Source organism: Balaenoptera acutorostrata, chromosome 12 (genome assembly GCF_949987535.1).
Source record: "Balaenoptera acutorostrata chromosome 12, mBalAcu1.1, whole genome shotgun sequence".
Lineage (NCBI taxonomy): Eukaryota > Metazoa > Chordata > Mammalia > Artiodactyla > Balaenopteridae > Balaenoptera > Balaenoptera acutorostrata.
This window is the reverse complement of record NC_080075.1, coordinates 10,980,110-11,002,585: the sequence shown is the minus strand read 5'-3', so window position 1 is coordinate 11,002,585 and position 22,476 is coordinate 10,980,110. Positions and strand designations below refer to the sequence as shown.

The window sequence follows — 22,476 nt, the reverse complement described above, 5'->3', positions numbered from 1 at the left end:
TCCTGAGATGTGTTCAAATTTCTGAACTTCTCTGGAGATCAGCCTCCTCCAGCTGCTGTTCTAGGTGTTAGGGTTCCTTTACTGTCATTTGGTGAGGTTTTGGGAGGACGTGGATGATAAAGCACGTGTTTAAGCCGCTGCCTTTAACCAGAAGCCTCTGTTGATGAACTTATGTCTGTATATGAGTGGTATAAGGATATATCTGCCAAATGGATCTCCATTTGTCCCTAAATCATTTATTTACCAGCTCAGCCTTTCCCTATTGGTTAAAAATATCTTATCACATACTAAATTTTTAAGGTATAAGATCCATTTCTAAAATAACTGTCTCTTTGTTTTAGTCAATAGGTTTCTTCTTGATCATTCCATGTTTTGATATCTGGTGGAGAAAGTCTATTATTTTTTTAATGTATTTCTTCAGAAATTAATATTATGTTTATTTTTAATCTTTACTAATTTGGTAAGTGAGAAAATGGTATAGGTCATTTTTAATTATCTTTTTTGATGACTAGTGAGAATAAACTTTTTATATTTTGTCCATTTGTCTGTGAAATAACTTTTCTTGCCCTAGATATTTGGTGCTTTTCTTAACAATTAGTGAGAATACTTTTCTATGGTGAGAAATTAACTCTTTGTCTTTTTTTTTAAGATTTATTTATTATTTATTTTGGGATGCGTTGGGTCTTAGTTGCGGCACGCGGGATCTTTCCTTGCAGCGCATGGGCTTCTCCCTAGTTGTGGTGTGCTGGTTTTTCTCTTCTCTAGTTGTGGCTCACAAGCTCCAGGGCGTGTGGGCTCTGTAGTTTGTGGCGCGCAGGCTGTAGTTGAGGCGCGCAAGCTTAGTAGTTGTGGCGCAGGCTTAGTTGCCCCGCAGCATGTGGGATCTTAGTTCCCTGACCAGGGATCGAACCCACATCCCCTGCATTGCAAGGTAGATTCTTTACCACTGGACCACCAGGGAAATCCCACTCTTTGTCTTTTAACTTGGTAACATAGGAGTGTACGTGTACAGTCTAAGTACATGTGAGTAGAAAAGCAAAGATTTCAAGTTAAGGGCCCGTGTCCTTCCCACTGTGAGCCATGCTTTTGTGGCAGTTAGTGCAGTTTATATTCATGTTTCCTACTCATTAAAGAGAAAATGGTTACCAAGGGTATTTTAATAGAAGGAACACCATTATGAGCATTTGGTAACATTGATTGTTAGTCTTTTCCCAAAACTAAGTAAAGAGAAATGTGCCAGTTCTTAAATACTAATGAATGGTCAGGGCTGGTATTTTATTTTATTTTATTTTTTTAATTTTTTTAAAAAATTTATTTATTTTATTTATTTATTTTTGGCTGCACTGGGTCTTCGGTGCTGCGCCCATGCTTTCTCTAGTTGCAGCAAGCGGGGGCTACTCTTCGCTGCAGTGCGGGGGCTTTGCGGGCTTCTCATTGCAGTGGCTTCTCTTGTTGCAGAGCACAGGCTCTAGGTGCGCAGGCTTCAGTAGTTGTGTCTTGCGGGCTCTAGGTGCGCAGGCTTCAGTAGTTGTGTCTTGCGGGCTCTAGGTGCGCAGGCTTCAGTAGTTGTGTCTTGCGGGCTCTAGGTGCGCAGGCTTCAGTAGTTGTGGCGCACGGGCTTAGTTGCTCCGTGGCATGTGGGATCCTCCCGGACCACGGCTTGAACCCTTGTCCCCTGCACTGGCAGGTGGATTCTTAGCCACTGCGCCACCAGGGAAGCCCCGGGGCTGGTATTTTAGTGGTTAGAAGTATGAGCTGCCGGTCGAGTCTGTGGTTAAGAAGCTACAGAAGCATCCACTGCGTAGAGTGGCCTTTGTTGTTGACTGTTCATTTCAGGATACCTGGAGGGGTAAGGAGCTGGCTCAGGAGGAAAGGAATCTACTGAAGAAGACAGGTGCCATTCTTTGAAAAGCTGTAATACCTAATCAGTAGCGGTCTGGACCTCATGGCTTTGTTTTTGTTTGTTTGCTTTACCGTGAAAGGTCAGTCCAGCAGGTATGGGGCCACCCACAGGCTCCCCGCAGGAACTGAGAGCTCCGAGTCTTCCAGCTGTCCGTCAGCAGACCTCAGAGAATGCAGGAGAGAAGCCCGGAGAGGCATCTGTTGTTCCTCCTATGGCAAATGCTGTCACCGCTGCTTTGGTGTCCCCAGCCGTCACCCAGAGTGTAGCTCCCCAGGTTCCTTTGGCAGCCCAGCCAGTGACAGATGCCATGTTTACGGTGGCCAGCAAAGATGCCAGGTAAGCCAAAGGTAGCCCTAGAGATGATAGTGATGTGAATGGTGTCTGACAGCTTCTTTACGTGACCTGCAATATCAAGAGCAATGTGTAAATGATGGATGAGTCTTGTTTTTCAAAATAATTTTTAGATGGGCATGTAGTGGAAAAAACAAGTTACCAAAACATTAGCCCTAAATCTTTCAGCCTCACTTATTGTTTCTTTTTGAGTATTTGTTTTACTTCATACTTCCCTCTTGAATTAAAATTTTCCGATACACTGAAACTTAACAGTCTTTTTGAAGCTGAAGAATATACAGCTGTTAAACTGAAATTGCCTTTGCTTACTGGCTTTGACTGAACATATGTAGGGGTTCATTACAATCCAGATAGTTCCTTGACATATATTCTTCTCATATTCCTTCTATCTTTCCACCGGGAGCAGTTTGGGATTAATATTTGTTACACAATATGCCAAAATATGTCTATACACTGCTGTGGAGGTTTTTTCTCCAATTTTGAGGGATTTTCCTAGATTGCAGAAATTACAATTATTGTCGCATCGCTTGTTTATATTTTCCTCTTCAGTCACTTTGGTGCTCTCTCTTTTTTAAACATAAAAATTTTATTGATCTATTAGAAAAAATAGAAGCTACAATGTAACTCACACCCTCCCCTTGGGCTAAACCCCTTGGCACAGATTATGGTTCTTAAGTACTGGTTCTCCTCAATGTCCAAGGTTAACTTTTACCAATGATTTCTCCTGGAAATAAGATTTTAAATGATCATGCTTTTTCAGCCACATTAGGACAATAATTCAGACCTGTGTCCTGTATCAAACCATGTATGTAAAAAGAGGACTGTTGTGTGGGGCTGTGACTTCATTAGTCCTTCGTAGTTAATTTATGCAACAATAAGACGGTCACAGCAGCAGCAATGACAGGCCCCTGGAGACATGATGCGTGTCCAGCTGAACCTTATAAAATTAGGAAACTCTTTAACCTAATGAACATTCAGATCAGTCAGAAGCCTTTCAGACTGACCCTGACCTCGGCCTAGGCAAGGGACTGAAAGGACCCCCCCCGTCACGCTCTCAGTGGCCTAGACGGCTGACCACGACAGAGAAAGGGCACCTTTCTCTGGTATCTCATATAAATCTCATGTTTTTATGACAGTTTAATGGGGATTTGTAAGATTAAAAGTGCTTTGCACTTTTTACTTTATACCCTCACAGGGTCCATTAAGGGAAGCAGTGTTAAGTAGACAGATAAGGTCCACTATCACGACTGTACTTAAAATAAACTGTGATGTAAGTGTCTCACGTACCATTCTTTCCCCTCTTGATAACTGCTGAAGTCTAGAGGACAATGCACTGTGGCTACCTGCCCATCACGGGAGAGGTGGCCCCCGTAGCGAAGGTGCCAGCGCTTCCCCACGTCACAGCACAGGAGAGTGGTGCTGGGCGGCAGACCTGGAGCTGGGGGTTAGCCCTTTAGCCTGTGTAATAAATGGGATCGTTCGAACCAGCGAAGCCCTTATCCTGCCCTACCTCCTGTATGAATGATTATCGGGTGTTAAAGTACAGAATCACTATGTCAAGCAAACGTGAATACCTGGCCTTTATCTGTAAGAATTATTGTCCTCGAAAGGAAATGAAAGAAAACATAAAACATCTTATTCACTTACACTGTAGACCTAGGCAGTCCCATCTGTGTTTTAACAACAGGCTCGTAATTGCTGACATTTTTTACTGTTCTTTCCTGAGAGTTAGTGTGTCTCAAGAGTTTTCTCTTCCAGGTGTATGAATAAAAGTACTCATGAATTCAAGCCACATAGTGGAGCAGAGATAAAAGAAGGTAATGTTTAACTATTGATATGATACATTTGTGTCTAAGCTGTTTGCCCAGACTCGTTCAGGTCGCTCACGGGTCTGTTTGGTGGCTGCAGTTCGTGAAGGCTTCAGGCCTTAATGAACCTGGGTGTCAGCTTTCCCGTTCTTAGAAGGCAGGGGTTAGTTAAACCCCAGACCATTTCAAATAAAGGTAGAAATTCACTTGACAGTCACATCTTCTTCGTTGGAATCCTTTAGAAACTTGATTTGTGAAAACTTTCTTATTAAATTTCTCAGCAGATTAATCTAAAACCAGAGTCATCTTTAATATGTTGTGAAGAAGGAAAGGTGATTAAAAGTTTAATTAGGAGTGTTATACTTCTGTTCGGTACTACTTTGTTAGAGGTATTTGCGTAAAAGTTTTATACATAAAGTAAGACACATGGATTGGGTCTTCATTCCCCCCACTGCTTCATGTACTGTGCCATCCTTTCCAATGACAGTTTAGTGGGAGCAGAGCTACTTGCAAAAGCAGTGACACCTACATTTAACCAGGACCTAACTGGGCACTAGTAGAAGCCAGGCACTGTTCTAGGTAGTGAGAGATGCAGTCACGAACAGAAAGGACAGAAATGCCCACCCACGAAGAGGGGGAAAGGAAGTGTGGCTGTTGGTGGGGGAGGGGCCAGAGGTTGAAATTTCAGGGACAACTGGGAAAGACCCTCACAAAGAAGGTGATATCTGGGTAGAGACCTGATGGGGGGCAGCCACCCACGCAGCCCTTGGCAGCCTGGTTTAGGTGGAGGGAACAGCAAGGGCAGAGCCCTCAGGCAGGAATATCCCTGAACTGTTTGGAGCACAACAGAGTGGCCAGTGGCTGCAGGGAGCAGGGGAGGAGGAGGAAGGTGAGGTGGGACCCGAGAGGCTCAGGCTGTGCAGGGCTGTGTACGCCATTGTTGGGACCCGGCTGAGGGAGATGGAAAGCCAATCCTAAGATATACAACGTCACTATTAACTATTTCTTGGGTATAGTGGAGCAAAGAGGGCTATTTATGACCAGTCTGCTAATTTGATATGATCTTAGATGAAGCCACTTAATCTCTTTGAGCTTTTATTTCCTTTTCTGTAAACGGATACTTCTTGCCTTACCTACTTCATGGGACTATTATAAAGAGAAAAATGAAAGATATGAAAGCATGATAGTAATGGAAGTCCTTAGTGAGGATTATCAAGAATAAAAATGTATAATAAGTATAATAAGTTTCTTAAATTGTGCCTTCTAAACTATTCTGATTTCTCTACTGATGCTGCATTTTGTCCTCATTTCTTTAATAGGGTGTGAAACACAGAAGGTTGTTAACACAAGTTCTTTTCACACAACTCCTAACACATCACTGGGACTGGTTCAGGCAACACCATCCAAAGTGCAGCCGTCACCCACCGTGCACACAAAAGAAGCATTAGGTATGTAAGGCCTTTTGTTTGAATGTGTAGCATCTGACAACAAATTAATGAAAGCTCTTTTGCAGCCATGTTTACCATTATTTCTATTCTTTTAAGGTTTCATCATGAATATGTTTCAGGCTCCTACACTTCCTGATGTTTCTGATGACAAAGATGAATGGCCATCTCTAGGTCAAAATGAAGATGCATTTGAAGCCCAGTTTCAAAGTAATAACAGATTGTTTAATAGCTGCTAAGTGGATAGCGTTGTGGGTGGTTGCCCACAGAAATAGCAAGGATTATACAAGAAGTGGTCCTGCCCTTGGTTAGCTTGTCACATAAGGGCATGGAGTTTGTGAAATAAAAAATACAATGTTGTTTGGTAAGGTACTCAATGTGTGCCGTAGACTTGGTTTGTTTCTTAAAAAATAATAAATAGTAAGTGCTAAAGAAGGACAAAATCCGCATGGGTAGGAATGGCCAGGAAGGGCTGAGTAGTTGAGGGATACTTGAGCCTTGCCCAGCAGAGGAATGTTCGGGCTGGAGTGTTGGGAGCCAGGACTAGCCCACCTTTGTCTAGAGTCAGAGGATTTGTGCTGGAAGCCAGAGGGAGATCACGATGAAGATAAATATAGAGCTAAGAGCTTAGTTCCTCCTTGTAGGAAAGCAAAGACATGGAGAACTTTATTCAGTGTCAGTGACCATAGCAATGTGTTAGGAGAACGGCAAACGCTGCTTTATGTGTGGCAGGAACTCAAGACTGGAGGCTCACGTGCTAACCCTTGTGACCATAGTTAGTCCCTTCATGTCACTGCAGAGTGACTTACCTCATTGCCTAGTATTTCAAAAACTGACATCTGTTGTTTTCTGTAAGCTCTTATTCCATTTTCTTATTTGTAGTTGAAGTTGCACCTAAAGGATAGTGTTTTTGTCCTATTATAATAATTAACTGCAATTTTTTACCCTTGCAGAAAATGCAACATCTTCTGGGGCTTGGGGAGTCAATAAGATTATCTCTTCTCTGTCAACTGCTTTTCCTGTGTTCGAAGATGGAAACAAAGAAAATTATGGGTAAAGATATATCTGGTTAAGATAACACTGGGGGAGATGCATGTTGCCATAGTGACAGGGACAGTGCGGAGATCCCTCCAGGAGTCCAGGGTGGTGAGCTGGTGAGAGAACAGGACCTGCCGCTCAAATGGTCTGGGCCCCAGCTCCAGCTCTGCCACAGATGAGCCTTTTGACCACATGACTGGGAGATTGTTGCTGAAGTTCTTTTCCAGATCTGCAGAGTTCTGGGGGGTTACAAGAAAGTACTCCTTCCATAACAAAAGTATTTGTTACAAAAGGAAACCGTATGGTTATAAATCATCAGAGAACCAAGGGATCCTATAGATTTGAAATTGTATTAGCTGTAAATGAATTTACCAGTACAGGTATCCATACATGCTCTGTATATTTGCAGGATTGATAAAGTAGAAAAGGAAGTGGCTTATGTTGGGTCACACTGCAGAGAACATTTGTTTTAAGGCTGAGCCCCATCAGGGTAGAGTAGCGTAGCACCAGGAAGTTTCACCATTAATAATTTAAACCGTGAAAGAGAGGTGTGAACTAAAGGTATCATGGTATAGAAGAGATTCATGTTCTGTAGCTAGACCAAGCACTGGGAATAAGAAATAAAACGTATGGCATCCATGCCATTCTGTTGGCCACGGCCCTAACTCTTTTTTTGTCCTTAAAACTTAAAACTCAGTGCAATAGAGAGTTCTGTATTTTCCACCCTCTCTTAAGTAACTGTAGATCTACTTTTATATACATAGTCAAGTTAATTCAACCTGCACTCAGTTTTGCTGTAAAAGTAAGAAATATGTGTATAAATATTAACTAAATAGGATAAGGGGAGAATGTTTTTAACACTCTAACTTAAGTGGTAGAATTTATTTCCTTAGCATATTTTGCTGTTTGTAATTTTGCAAATCTTTCCTTAGATTACCACAGCCTAAAAATAAGCCCACAGGAGCCAGGACCTTTGGAGAACGCTCGATGTGGAGGTTCCCTTCAAAACCAAATGTAAGTAAATCTCTGCTTCATCCATGAAATGGGTCCCGCAACCCTTTTCTTTTCATTTTACCAAATGCTTGTGCCAGTCAAATGAGATGGTGTATTTAAAACACTGTGCTGAAAAAATAAAATATTATGTGAAAATTGTTTTATAGAACATTATTCTATAATTATTTACAAATCTATTATGCACCACACATTAAGATAGATATAGAAACCGAAAAGTGAGTTTGATATGATCCTTGCCCTCTAAGAACCTTCCCTTTAGACAGGAGGAACCACTGGGGGCATATATATTTTTCCTAGACCTAAGAAGTTTGATACAGGCTATATGGGAACTATGTATTATCTTTGTAATTCCTCTGTAAATCTAGACTTTTCAAATTTAAAAAAAAAAAGAAAAGTAGGGACTTGCCTGGTGGTCCAGTGATAAAGAATCCGGCTTACAATGCAGGGGACACAGGTTCGATCCCTAGTCAGGAAACTAAGATCCCACATGCCGTGGGGCAGCTAAGCCCGCACGCCACAACTGCTGAGCTCGCGCGCCTCAACTAGACAGTCTGCGTGCCGCAAACTACAGAGCGCACGCGCCCTGGAGCCTGCGTGCCACAACTAGAGAAGAGAAAACCCTCACGCCACAACTAGAGAGAAGCCCGCGTGCCGCAATGAAGATCCCGTTGCCGCAACTAACACCTGATGCAGCCAAAAATAAATAATAAAATAAATGAATGATAAACCTTTTTAAAAAAAAAAGTAAAAATCGGTAAACAAAACGTGACTCTTGCATGTGATATAACTCCACTGGAGTGTGCTAAAGATGAAGTGTCCCAGTTCTGGGGAAAAGAACAGACCCACAATGTCCTTGGCTCTGTGTTAGTCAGGGGTTACATCCATTTCTTCGAAAAAATTAAAATTCCTCATTTTTTTGAATCTTAAAAAGTATTAATGTGTTAAATTACATCTATGAAACAAGGAGATTGCTGCTTTTTTTCTGTTCATCTTTCGTTGTAGGAAGTACCTCACACTGACGAGTTTTTGGATGATTCAACCGTGTGGGGTGTCCGCTGCAACAAAACCCTGGCGCCCAGTCCCAAGAGCCCAGGAGACTTTACGTCTGCTGCACAGCTGGCATCTACGCCCTTCCACAGACTTCCGGTGGATTCAGTGCACCCTCTAGAAGATAAAGGTGTGCCTTACACTATCTTAGTGTCTTCTGCCAACTTCAGTTCTTTTACTATTATAGTTTTTTTCTTGAAAATTCTAAATGGAAAATTTGAAAATCATAAAGAGGAAACTTAAAATCCATTCACTGTATTATTACATATATGGTTTTTGGTTTTGGCATAATGTCTTTCTAAAGTCTATGTGCATTTTAGAAGTTTAATAACTTAGATTATAGGTAGAACGGGAGAAAAATCTGTAGAAGCATTTAAAGGCAAAGATACAAAGTCCAACCCATTTGTATGGGATATAGCTTTATTTCATGTTTTACAACAGACAAAATAGCCACTACAGACAGACTTGAATGTTAAAAATATGAACATTTTATTCTCTAATTTGATAAGAGTAACAAACAGCAAATTTTAATCCTTGATACGTATCTACAAATTTTATTACTTTAGAGATGTAGCCAAGTACTATACTCAGAAAATCATATTTAAAAATTTTTTAGTGATCTGATAAAACTCACAGATGGTCCTTATTTTCCCCAGACATAACATTCTCATATCAAAGATCTTTATACATATGAACTGAAGCTTAATGAATGACACAGTTATTGAATACAGATAATTATTACCTATTAAATACCATCCTGCAAAATAAATACAGGCATACCTTGTTTTATTGCACTTTATTGCCCTTCGCAGATACTGGATTTTTTTTTACAAATTGAAGGTGTGTGGCAGCCTATTGGCACCATTTTTCCAGCAGCAGTTACTCACTTTGTGTCTGAGTTACATTTTGGTAATTCTCGCAATATTTCAAACTTTTCCTTACTGTTATATTTGTTATGGTGATCTGCTGTCAGTGGTCTTTGATGTTACTGTTGTAACTGTTTTGGGGTGCCACGAACCTCACCCACAGAAGATGGTGAACTTAATCAGTGGTTGTTGTGTGTGTTCCTTGACTGCTCCACCCGCTGGTCGTCCCCTGTCTTCCTCACTCTCCTCGGGCCTCTCTCTTCCCTGAGACACAACAGTATTGAAATTTAGACCAGTTAATAACCCTACAATGGCCTCTAAGTGTTCAAGTGAAAGGAAGAGTTGCACGTCTCTCACTTCAAATCCAAAGCTAGAAATGATTAAGCTTAGTGAGGAAGGCGTGTCGAAAGTCCAGTTAGGCCGAAAGGTAGGCCTCTTTCACCATGTGGATGCAAAGGAAAAGTTCTTGAAGGAAATTAAACGTGCTACTCCAGTGAACATATAAATGATAAGAAAGCAAAAGAGCCTTATCGCTGATATGGAGAAAGTTTGAGTGACCTGGATAGAAGATCAAACCAGCCACAACATCCCCTGAAGCCAAAGCCTAATCCAGAGCGAGGCCCTAACTCTCTTCAGTTATATGAAGGCTGAGAGGTGAGGAAGCTGCAGAGGAAACGTTTGAAGGTAACAGAGGTTGGTTCGTGAGGTTTAAGGAAACAAGGCATCTCTAGAACATAAAAGTGCAAGGTGAAGCAGCAAGTGCTGATGCAGAAACTGCAGCAAGTTATCCAGAATATCTAGCCAAGATCATTAATGAAGGTGGTTATACTAAACAACAGGTTTTCACAGTAGATGAAACAGCCTTCTATTGGAAGAAGTTGCCATCTAGGACTTTCATAGCCAGAGAGGAGAAGTCAAGGTCTGGCTTTAAAGCTTCAAAGGACAGGCTGACTTTCTTGTTAGGGCTAACGCAGCTGATGATTTTAAGTTGAAGCCAATGCTTGTTTACCATTCCAAAAGTCCTAGGGCCTTTAAGAATTATGCTTAATCTTTTCTGGCTGTTCTCTATAAATGGAACAGCAAAACCAGATGACAGCAAATCTGTTTACAGCATGGTTTACTGAATATTTTAAGTCCACTGTTAAGACATACTGCTCAGAAGATTCCTTCCAAAATAGTACTGCTCATTGACAACGGACCTGGTCATCCAAGAGCTCCGATGGTGATGTACAATGAGATTATTTTCATGCCTGCTAACACAACATCCATTCTGCAGCCCATGGATCAAGGAGTAATTTAGACTTTCAAGTCTTATTATTTAAGAAATACATTTCGGGGACTTTCCTGGTGGCCCAGTGGTAAAGAATCCGCCTTCCAATGCAGAGGACGCAGGTTTGATCCCTGGTCAGGGAACTAAGATCCCATGTGCTGTGGGGCAACCAAGCCCGCGTGCCTCAACTAGAGAGATGACCATATGCCGTGACAAAGAGCCTGCCTGCCACAACGAAGACCTGATGTAGCCTAAATAAATTAATTTTTTAAAAAAAAAGGAAATACATTTCATAAGGCTAAAGCTGCCATAGACAGTGATTCCTCTGATGAATCTGGGCAGTCAATTGAAAAACCTTCTGGAAAGGATTCACCATTCTAGATGCCATTAAAAACATTTCTGATTCAGAGGAAGAGGTCAGAATATCAACATTATCAGGAGTTTGGAAGAAGTTGATCCCAGCCCTCATGGATGACTTTGAGGGGTTCAAGACTTCAGTGGAGGAAGTAACTGCAGATGTGGTGGAAATAGCAAGAGAACTAGAATTAGAAATGGAGCCAGACGGTATGACTGAATTGCTGCAATTTCATGATAAAAAGTTAATGGACGAGGAGTTGCTTCTCATGGATGAGCAAAGAAAGTGGTTTCCTGAGATGGAATCTATTCCTGGTGCAGATGCTGTGAAGATTATTTTTTTTGTTTTGTTTTATTTTTTATTTTTTTATTTTTTAGTAGTTTTTATTGGAGTATAGTTGCTTTATGTGAAGATTGTTGAAATGACAACAAAGGATATAAAATACTACACAAACTGAGTTGATAAAGCAGCGGCAGAGTTTGAGAGGATTGACTCCAATTTTGAAAGAAGTTCTACCGTGGGTAAAATGCTGTCAAACAGCATTGCATGCTACAGAGAAATCGTTCATGAAAGGAAGAGTCAATCGATGCGGCAAACTTAACTGTTGTCTTATTTTAAGAAACTGCCACGGCGACCCCAACCTTCGGTAGCCACCAGCCTGATCAGTCAGCAGCCACCAACATCGAGGCAAGACCCTCCACCAGCAAAAAGATTACGACTCCCTAAAGACTCAGATGATGATTCGCATTTTTTAGCAATTAACTGTTTTTTAATTGAGGTATGCACATTGTTTTTTTAGACATAATGCTATTGCACACTTAAGACTTCAGTACAGTGTAAACATAACTTCTATATGCACTGGGAAACCAAAAAATTCGTGTGACTCGCTTTATTGTGATATTCGTTTTATTGCAGTGGTCTGGATACAAACCCGCAATATCTCTGAAGTGTGCCTGTACTATGAGATCTGGGACTGCTTTACCCTTTTCTGCTAATTTACTAGCCAAACGCTATCACTGCTGGCATTTTTGGTTTTTTTTTAATAGCAGTTTTCACTGAAGCAATAGTGAAAGAACTGCAAAAGAATTTCATTCCCCTGGATGAAAGCTTATTGTAATGTGAAGTCTGAGCCTATAGGCCTAAAAGTTTTTAACTAAGGAGTAAACATTTTTTCTTACTGTACTAACCAAATATATTTCTTTCCTGAATTTTAAAGGAGGATTTCGTTGAAACTTGGACAATCGCCAAGTGCTATCACAGACTTGCTACTTTAATTCTAAAAATTTAAAGCCTTTTCAATTTGGAAAACTTAATCTGTTTAACAGTCAAGAGTCTTTCATAAAGTCAATATTGACCTTTCTTAGTGTAGTTGCCCCTTTGATTGTATAAATAGAAGCTAATGTTCTAGTACTAAAAAGTGTTAGCACCTGTTCAGTGAAGCAGTATCTGATAAAATTTAATCTAGTGTAATAGTTGGCTCTATATTGTATTAGTATCGCTTGGTAGAAGTATGCTCTGTATTTCTGCCCTATCTAGGTTGTCTCTCCATAGATAGATTTCTTTTTTTAATTAAAGGGAGTGATAGTAAGTATTGCCAGGTTGCTTTCTGGTGTAAACACTCTGAGTCAGTTCAGTCAACTAAACGCTGACTAAATAAGGCAAGTTAGACTGAAAGACGCCAAAATCTCTGCCCTCCACAAGCGTTTCAGCCTTTTATTCTCCATGGCCTTGGCATCGGCTTCTCCTCAGACAGGGTGTGCGCACTGCCACCCGTAACTTCCCGTGGTCTGGTCATCCTCCCACGGTGGACCTGCTGCTCTCTGGACTCTTTTCTCTTGAAGGATTGTATGGATTAGATGTGTAAGGTTGAAACGCTCACATATAACGGTAGAATTTTTTAAAGTGATTTTTTTTCCCCATTTTTTAAACATAGTACATTTTACCATGGAATACTGTTTTGAAATTATAATGAAAGTCAGTGTAAAAAGGAATCCTGGACTTTATAACCATATAAAATCATATGTGTGTGTATAATGTCCATCTCTACTTTTCTGTATATTTCAGAAAATGTGGTAGCAGAACAGTACACCCATGTGACTTTGGATTCTTGTGAAAGAAACAAGATGGAACCCTTGAAAGAGAGAAAGTTCAGGTATTGTGTGGGTGCATGTGGTCCTGTCTCTCTCCCTTTTCATTCTAGCTTGCTTTTTTTTTTTTATTTTATTTATTTATTTGTTTATTTATTTATGGCTGTGTTGGGTCTTCATTTCTGTGCGAGGGCTTTCTCTAGTTGTGGCAAGTGGGGGCCACTCTTCATCGCGGTGCGCGGGCCTCTCACTATCACGGCCTCTCTTGTTGCGGAGCACAGGCTCCAGATGCGCAGGCTCAGTAATTGTGGCTCACGGGCCTGGTCGCTCCGCGGCATGTGGGATCTTCCCAGACCAGGGCTCGAACCCGTGTCCCCTGCACTGGCAGGCAGATTCTCAACCACTGCGCCACCAGGGAAGCCCCTAGCTTGCTTCTTAAGCTGTAATGGAATACCTCATTCCAGCCCTTCTTTAAGGGCTGCCAGAGTTTTTATCAACTCAGAGCTTTAAGTCAGAAGGTACGCTCTGTACATATAAATACAATGACACTTGGTACACCAGGGCAGTGAGAGAAGCAGCTGGGGTAGCAGAGAATCCCTGGGGAAACTGTTCCTGTGACTGACTTCCACTGATTTGGGGAGCAGAACTGCAGATGCTCTTGCCAGCCAAAGACCGTGACATATAAAGACTATTGCAGCACTGAGCAAACACCTAATTGCCTCTGTATACCCATTATAATTGAGAAAATCAATAACTTTCTTTTTTTTTTTTCTTTTTGGCTGCGTTGGGTCTTCGTTGCTGCGCGCAGGCTTTCTCTAGTTGTGACGAGCAGGGGCTACTCTTCATTGCGGTGCATGGGCTTCTCATTGTGGTGGCTTCTCTTGTTGCGGAGCACAGGCTCTAAGCGCATGGGCTTCAGTAGTTGGAGCACACGGGCTCCAGTAGTTGCAGCACGTGGGCTCAGTAGTTGTGGCGCGCGGGCTCTAGGGCGAGGGGGCTTCAGTAGTTGTGACGCTCGGGCTTAGCTGCTCCACGGCATGTGAGATCTTCCCAGACCAGGGATCAAACGCGTGTCCCCTGCATTGGCAGGCGGATTCTTAACCACTGCACCACCAGGGAAGTCCTAATAACTTTCTTTTAAGAGGAGGAAGATAGAATGTTTAAGCCTCTTAGGTTCTGATGCAAAATGCAGACTTACCATACATACACTAATGCTTTGCAGAAGTAAAATTCTGCCATATTTGAATAGTCTCGTGAATGTAATAGACACTAAAAGTAGCTACAATCTTTTGAGTATTTATTATATTCCTGCACAGCACTTAACGCTTATCATGTACTACACCCTTTAACTAACCCTTATAATAACTTTAGTTGTAGGAACTATTCTTTTCCAGCATTACAGATGAGGAAACCAGATCCAGAGGACTAAATAAAGGACCTGAAGCCATACGGCTTCTGCTTTGCAGCCCTGGGATTTGAACCCCTATCTCTGATTTCAGAATCCTCTCTCTCACCACTATGCTGTACTGCTTCTTATTATCAAAAACCTCTTCTTGAACTAAGACCCCAGTAAATAAATGATTGGGTAAAGGACATGAGCAGAACTTACAAAAGAAAAATTAATGAATAAACATGTAGAAAAGGGTTAACTCACTAGAAATAAAATTAATGCAAATTAAGTAGGTTTTGCCTTTTAATTTAAAATTTTACTCAGTGGGCATAGTCTATTACTGCCCACCAGGAATCTTCCTTTGTGCAGCTAAACTTTTGACTCATAAGACTACCATAAACCACACTTGGCATAAGATTAATTTAGGTGTATATAGGACAGAAATCACTGTTGCCAGCAGGGTAATACTGTCCAAGAAACTATTGTCTTTGACTGCATGTGACAGTTAAGCTGCAAGGAAACAAGACTCATGTGGGGAGACACCCAGGGACAGAGGCTTCCTTAGCTTCGAAACCTTATTCCCAGGGAGTCAGTGGCTCTTGCAACACTCCATAGATTTAGTTTCCAGAGTTCCCCCCAGGGACAGGCCCATTATGAGAATCATTACACCTGAAGCCTGAATCTATGGATTCTCGGCACATGTTCATAATTCTCCCAGTCTAGATACAGCTATTTTTTATCATAAGCATTGATGACAGTGATACATTACCTTTTCAGTTTTCAGTGGAGAAGGGCAAGAGCTAGAAAGTTAACCAAAATTCACATTTTTGTGGAGAAGGGAAAAGGATTTTATTCATCGTTTATGCACCCACAGTAATTTGGGCACTCATGTTGCTAGTAGCAATGTACATGGGTTTGGAAACACAACTGTTTTGTTGTAATATAAAATATTGGAAATATGTTCAATATCTAAGAACAAGGGAATTGTTACACTTCATCACACATCCACTGGATTAAATGGTGTACAGCATTAAAATCCACAGAACTGTGGAGAAACCCAGCAGACACCACCTTTCCCAGATGATCAGGCTAACGTCACCCGTGATGACACATGGTGATGTCATGGGAGGAGAAGGGTGCGTCACCTCTCTGATATTCTCCCCAAACCAATACTCACAGTCCAGTCAGGAGGAAAACAAGAGAACCCCAAATTGAGGGACAGTCTACAAAATAGCTGGCCAGTACTCCTCAAAACCGACAAGGTCTTAGGAAACTAGGGAAGACTAAGAAAGTGTGACAGAGGAGAAGAGAGTAAGGAGGCTGACAACTAATGCAGCATGGTGTCCACGACTGGATCCTGGAGCAAACGCGGGGCCTTGTGGAGAACCTGGCAAGATCCAAACGAGGTCTGGAGGTTAGTCAGTAGTAATCTGACAAAGGTTGGTTTATTGGTTTTGACAAGAGAGCCACTTTAATGTGAGGTGGTAACATTAGAGGCAATTGGTGAGGAGCATATGAGAATTCTCTTTTATCTCTGTGACATTTCTTTAAATCTAAATTCCAAAATTAGTTTATTTTTTTAAAAATTCATGGTAGGAAAAACGCCTGTGTCAAGAAGTAAAAAATGCAACATGAAGTTGCGTGAATTCATTTGTATAAAAATATATACTCTTGCATCTGTTTGTAGATATGTGGATCTAAAGGTGCGGAGAGAATATGAGTGTGGAGACGTATGTACAGTCCAAACTTGTTATTTGCATTGGTTCTTTTCTATAAAATCACTGCAAACACTGAATTAGCAAATACTGACCCATTGCTTCTAGGGGAAATACACAGGATTCTACAAGCCTCTGGTCACAGCACTTTGTTTAAAGACACTTATTTAGGGCTTCCCTGGTGGCTCAGTGGTTAAGAATCTGCCTGCCAATGCAGGGGACACGGGTTCGAGCCCTGGTCTGGGAAGATCCCACATGCCACGGAGCAACTAAGCCTGTGCGCCACAACTACTGAACCTGCGCTCCAGAGCCCACGAGCCACAACTACTGAGCTCGCGTGCCACAACTACTGAAGTCTGCGCACCTAGAGCCTGGGCTCCACAACAAGAGAAGCCACCGCAATGAGAAGCCCACGCACTGCAGTGAAGAGTAGCCCCCGCTCACCGCAACTAGAGAAAGCCCATGTGCAGCAACGAAGACCCAACACAGCCGAAAATAAATAAATAAAATAAATAAATTTATATTAAAAAAGAGACACTTAATATATACTATTGATTCATTAACATTGCACTCATGGCCAACAGCACTGTAACCCATGCCTGAACGAAACTTATCCAACACATACTTTCTCCACAAGACACGTCACAGCCTTCTTGCACTTAGGAACGCTAGACAGCACTTGAGCACTACACTTGGGGAACAGTTAAACAGCTAAATCACCAACTAAAAGCACAAAAATGCAAGAAAAAGAAACATCCCACATCGCTAACTACACTGTGAAAGGACAATGTTTACAGTATGAGCCGAAAGGAGAAGGCAGAGCGTCACCTTGCTCGACCTCACCTGGGAACATAAATGTTGAGTGACTCAAATTTTTCGTTGTTCTGCACGTCTTGAGATGACAGCAAAAGCACCATGAGTGTTGTTTGCGGTAACAAATAAATATTTGCATGTAGGTGAATTCACAGGTATGGAATCCTTGAGGAAGGAGGATCGACTGTGTGTGTGTGTGGAAATGTACTGGTGTTAGGTTGTTGGACTATGGCTGACATTTTCTGTTTGTTTCAGTGTTATAAAAGAAGCCATTTTTGGAATAAAATATTCAGTCTATTACAGTAGTGATGCTTAGAAGACAACTTGAGAAAATAAACCCTTTCCTACCAACATCTCCTACTAAAGAATATCCCATGTGTCACCTCACCTATTTAATATATTATCACGTTTTTTATTTTATTTCTATTCATATTGTACGAGCTGTGTATCTGCTTATATTTGTATGAAGAAAATGCTTTAATAAACTCTTTGTGAAGCAGTTTTGAAATCTCATTCCTAGAATGAAAAGGAAACTGTTTTGGGGGATTTTTTTGTGTTCAAACCCAATAAAGCTTGTAATCATGTGTGTTTATCTTGTCCCTTTAACACATCCAGTCCAATTGAAGAGAAAAGCCCAGAACCAGCGTTCCCCACAGATGTCTCTTCAGCATCCTTGCTCCGTCTGAGCCAACCTGCTGCAGCTGTGCTGACCAGCGAGGCAGAGCGGGGCCTCAAGGCCTGCAAACTCACAGACCCTGACTTTGCCCCTACAGAGGATCCAGCAGACGCCAATGCCAGGTTCCAGGCAGAACCAATGCAGACTGGCTTGCTTGGGAATATCGACGCTCCAGGTATGAACAGATGCTCATTCTTAATTGTTCCCTGAATAAGGACAATAGCCTGTTAAAAGCTGTTCCATGAAAGAAGCTCAAAGAGCAGGGCCTTGAATGCCGTTGAGTAGAACGCAAGTTCAGACAAACTTGCATGCTGTATCACCGTGCATACAACAGTAACATACTTGAAGGGCTAATTAATTTGTTTTAATTTTAAAAGGTATCAAAATAACTACTGTTAGAAAAGAGAACTGGAATTGGAGGGCCCATTATGCCAGGCGTTTAATCTAATACTGTTATCCCCATTTTACAGAAAAGTAAACAGGCTCAGGGTTAAAGGACCCCGCCCCCACCCCAAGGTTACACAGAAACAATCTTAACAGTGGACAAGAGCACAGACTCTGGAGATGGACTAGCTAGATTCTAATCCTAGCTCCCCCTCTTAGGCTGTCTTGTGATCTTGGCCAAGATTATTTCAATTCTCTGTGGCCCTGTTTCCCATAAACTGGAGGGGTTGGCAGTACCTACTTTAGGGTCTTACTGTTAGGACCAAGTGAGTTACTAAACATCAAGGGCTCAGAACAGTGTCCCGTATCTGCTTAGCACTAGTAAATATCAGTCATGTTGGATTAGTCTTTGATAACTGCCACTAATAGAATTTTTTATAGCATTCTAAATTGGGCAGGAACTTTTTTCTTCCCTTTAGAAACAGTTTCTCTTTGTGTCTTTGTGGACCCAAATTATATCTCATACAGACAAATTGCATGTAGGTAGTATGTGTTAAAAGGCAGCGTGTTTTATAAATAGAAGTGGAAAGCAATTTAAAGAATATATATATGATCATGTTAGAAGTAACTAATCTCCAAGTTTGCCTTTAAGACATGTACCCATAATTGTGTTAAAGGCAAAATCTAGAATAGATGCCCTTGGTGTTAATTTCCTTTGTCCCAACTGAATATTGATTTAAATTTGTAGATCTAAAATGACAGATAATGAACTGTGCAGAAGTACCCATTTTGACTTTTGAAAATGGTTCTTTATTATTTGAATCAATGCTCTTTAAAGATAAGGCTTTTGAAAGCTTATTTAATGAATGTCTCCACTTGCTTTGTCTATGATTTATTTGGTAAAAGTGTTGGATACTGAATTCCTTTTCTTTTTTGTTCCTGTTCCTTTAAGACTTCCCTGTTGAGAATCCCTGGGATGATGAGTTGATTGTCAAACTTTTATCCAGACTTTCTAAACCAGTGAGTTCCTATCCAAATACTTATGAATGGCAATGTAAACTTCCAGCCGTCAAGCCCAAGACTGAATTTCAACTGGGTAAGAACCATATGGGTAATAAAACTTTAAACTCTTTCTCTCTGTGGGAAGTTGGTGTTTATTCCTGCTGGCGCCACCCTCACCCCTCCCCCTCCTCCCCCTCCCCCACTTCCGTTAAAAAGTTTTATCTGTAGTATTAAGATGAGAACATTTTGTTAAGCCATGACTGTAGGATTTTGATTGCTGTGGGACTATAACTTATAAAGGGCAATTTGGCAATATCCACCAAAATTTCAAATGCATGTACTTTTAGACCCAGACATCCACTTTTAAGGATTTCCTGCAGATACACTTGGATACATTCAAAGTGAGGTGTGTGTAAAAGCAACAGATTGGAAACAACATAGGCATCTAAGGGGACTGCTTAAATAAATTATGGGACATCTCTACAGTAAGCTACAGCTCACTCTGTGCAGCTAGGGAATGATCTCCAAAACATGCTGCTAAGTGAAAGGGCAGACTAGTGTTATATGCTGCTTTTTATTTCTTAAAAAGGGGCAAGATAATAAATATTCATATTTGATAGTATTTCCAGAGAACACTTGAAGGGTACTCAAAACTAATAAAAATGGTTAATTGTTAGTGGGAGGGGAAACAGGGTAGATGTGGATAACAATGGGAGCAAGACTTCTCATAACGTACTTTCCACACACACACACAGACACACACACACACACACACACACAGATTCCCCTATTATTAACATCTTGCATCGGTGTGGTACATTTGTTAAAGTTGATGAGCCAATATTGCTACATTATTATTAACTACAGTTCATAGTTTACATTAGGATTCATTCTTTGTGTTGTACATTCTGTGGGGTTTGACAGATGTGTAATGACATGCATCTGTCATTACAGTATCATACAGAACAGTTTCAGTGCCCTAAACCCCTGTGCTTCATCTATTCATCCCTTCCTCCCTCTACCTCAAACCCTAGCAACCACTAATCTCTTACTGCCGTCTCCGCATAGTTGTAATCATTACAGCATATAGACTTTTCAGATGGGCTTCTTTTGCTTAGCAATATGCGTTTAAGTTTCCTCCATGTCTTTTCATGACTTGATAGCTCTTTCTTTTTCATCTCTGAGGAGTATTCCATTGTGGGAAGGTACTATAGTTTATTTATCCATTCACCTATTGAAGGGTATCTTGGTTGCTTCCAAGTTTTGGCAATGATGAATAAAGCTGCCGTAAACATTCCTGTACAGTTTTTGCGTGGACGTAAGTTTTCAGTTCATTTGGCTAAGTACTAAGGACTGTGATTGCTGGATCATATAGTTAAGGCTATGTTTACTTTTGTAAGAAACTGCCAAACTGTCTTCCAACGGGGTTTATACCATTTTGAATTTCCACAGCAATGAATGAGAATTCTGTTGCTCCACATTCTTGTCAGCATGTGGTATTGTCAGTGTTTGGGGTATTAGCCATTCTAGTAGATGTGCAGTGGTATTTCACTATTGTCTTTAATTTGTAATTCTCTAATTATGTATGATGTTGAACATTTTTTCAAATGTTTATTTGCCATCTGAATATCTTCTTTCCTGAGATATATGTTCAGATCGTTTGCCCATTTCTCAATCAGGTTGTTAGTTTTCTTATTAAGAGTTCATTGTATATTTTGGCTAGTGGTCCTTTATCAGTTGTTTTACAAAGATTTTCCCCCAGCCTCTGGCTTGTCTTTTCATTCTATTAGCTGTGTTTTTTGCAGAGTAGAAGCTTTCAATTTTAATGAAGTCTAGTTTATCACTTTTTTCCTTTCATGGATCATGCTTTTGGTGTTGTATCCAAGAGGTCATCAGCAAACCCAAGATCACCTAGATATTCTCCTATGTTATCTGCTAGGAATTTTGTAGTTTTGTGTTGTATATTCAGATCTATGAACCATTTTGAATTAACTTCTGTCAAAGGTATAAGATCTGTGTCTAGATTCATTTTGCATGTTGATGTTCAGTTGTTCCATCACCATTTGTTGAAAAGACTATCTTTCCTGCATTGAATAGCCTTTACTCTTTTGTCAGTGATCAATTGACTATATTTGTTTGGGTCTATTGCTGGGCTCTCTCCTCTGTTTCATTAATCTATTTGCCTATTCACCAATACCACACTGTCCTGATTTTGGTAGCTTTTATAGTAAGTCTTGATGTTGGGTAGTGTCGGTCCTCCAATTTGTTCTCCTTCAATACTGTGTTGGCTGTCTGATTCTTTTGCCTTTCCATATAAACTTTAGAATTAGTTTGTCATTATCCACAAAATGACTTGGTGGGATTTTGCTTGGTATTGCATTGAATCTATAGATCAAGTTTGGAAGAACTTCACAATGCTGTGTCTTCCTATCTGTGTGTATAGAATATCTCTCCATATATTTAGATTTTTTAATTTGTTTCATCAGACTTTTGTAGTTTTCCTCATGTAGACCTTGTACATATTTTGTTACATTTATACTTAAATATTTCATTGGGGAGGAGGGGGTTGCTAATGTAAATTGTATTGTGTTTTTAATTTCAAATTCCACTTATTCATTTTTGGTACATGTGGCATAGAACTGTTCACAGTATTCCTTTATTATCCTTTTAATGTCCATAGGATCTGTAGTGATGCCCCCTCTTTCATTTCTGATATTAGTAATATGTGTCCTCCCTAATTTTTCTTAGTTAGCCTGGCAGAAGCTTATCAATTTCATTGATATTTTCAAAGAACCAACTTTGTTTCCCACAGAACCAACTTTTGTTTTCATTGATTTCCTCTATTGATTTTCAGTTTTAAATTTTGTTGATTTCTACTCTGATTCTTATTTTTTCTTTTCTTCTGCTTACTTTGGATTTAATTTGCTCTTCTTTTTCCAGTTTTCTAAGGTGGAAACTAAGATTATTGATTTTAGATCTTTTTTTCTAACATACACATTCAATGCTATAAATTTCTTAATACTGCATTTTCCACATCTCACAATTTCAATAAATTATGTTTTCAAAGTGTGTTATTTAATCTCCAAGTTTTGGGGGACTTTCCAGCTATCCTTCTGTTATTGATTACCAGCTTAATTCCACTGTGATCTGAGTGCATACTTTGTATGATTTTTTTTTTTTTAATTTGGTGAAGTTGTGTTTTATGGCCTAGAATGTGGTCTTTCTTGGTGACTGTTCCATGTAAGCTTGAAAAAAATGTATATTCCACTGTTGTTAAATTAAGTATTTCATGAATGTCTGTTAGATCCAGTT

The 22,476-nt window shown here is 40.4% G+C and overlaps 1 protein-coding gene across 2 annotated transcripts in view; it reads left to right on the top strand.

Annotated features, from left to right (window-relative positions):
• The window catches only part of BUB1 (BUB1 mitotic checkpoint serine/threonine kinase), a 40,696-nt gene that overhangs the window by 12,151 nt on the left and 6,069 nt on the right, over positions 1 to 22,476 (top strand). For both annotated transcript variants that reach the window (XM_057558737.1, XM_057558736.1), the window contains exons 10-19: positions 1,983 to 2,239; positions 4,013 to 4,071; positions 5,382 to 5,510; positions 5,607 to 5,717; positions 6,461 to 6,560; positions 7,478 to 7,559; positions 8,562 to 8,736; positions 13,162 to 13,249; positions 17,718 to 17,953; positions 19,115 to 19,258. In XM_057558737.1, coding sequence (XP_057414720.1) covers positions 1,983 to 2,239; positions 4,013 to 4,071; positions 5,382 to 5,510; positions 5,607 to 5,717; positions 6,461 to 6,560; positions 7,478 to 7,559; positions 8,562 to 8,736; positions 13,162 to 13,249; positions 17,718 to 17,953; positions 19,115 to 19,258 — 1,381 coding nt within the window. The remainder of the gene's footprint in view (positions 1 to 1,982; positions 2,240 to 4,012; positions 4,072 to 5,381; positions 5,511 to 5,606; positions 5,718 to 6,460; positions 6,561 to 7,477; positions 7,560 to 8,561; positions 8,737 to 13,161; positions 13,250 to 17,717; positions 17,954 to 19,114; positions 19,259 to 22,476) is intronic.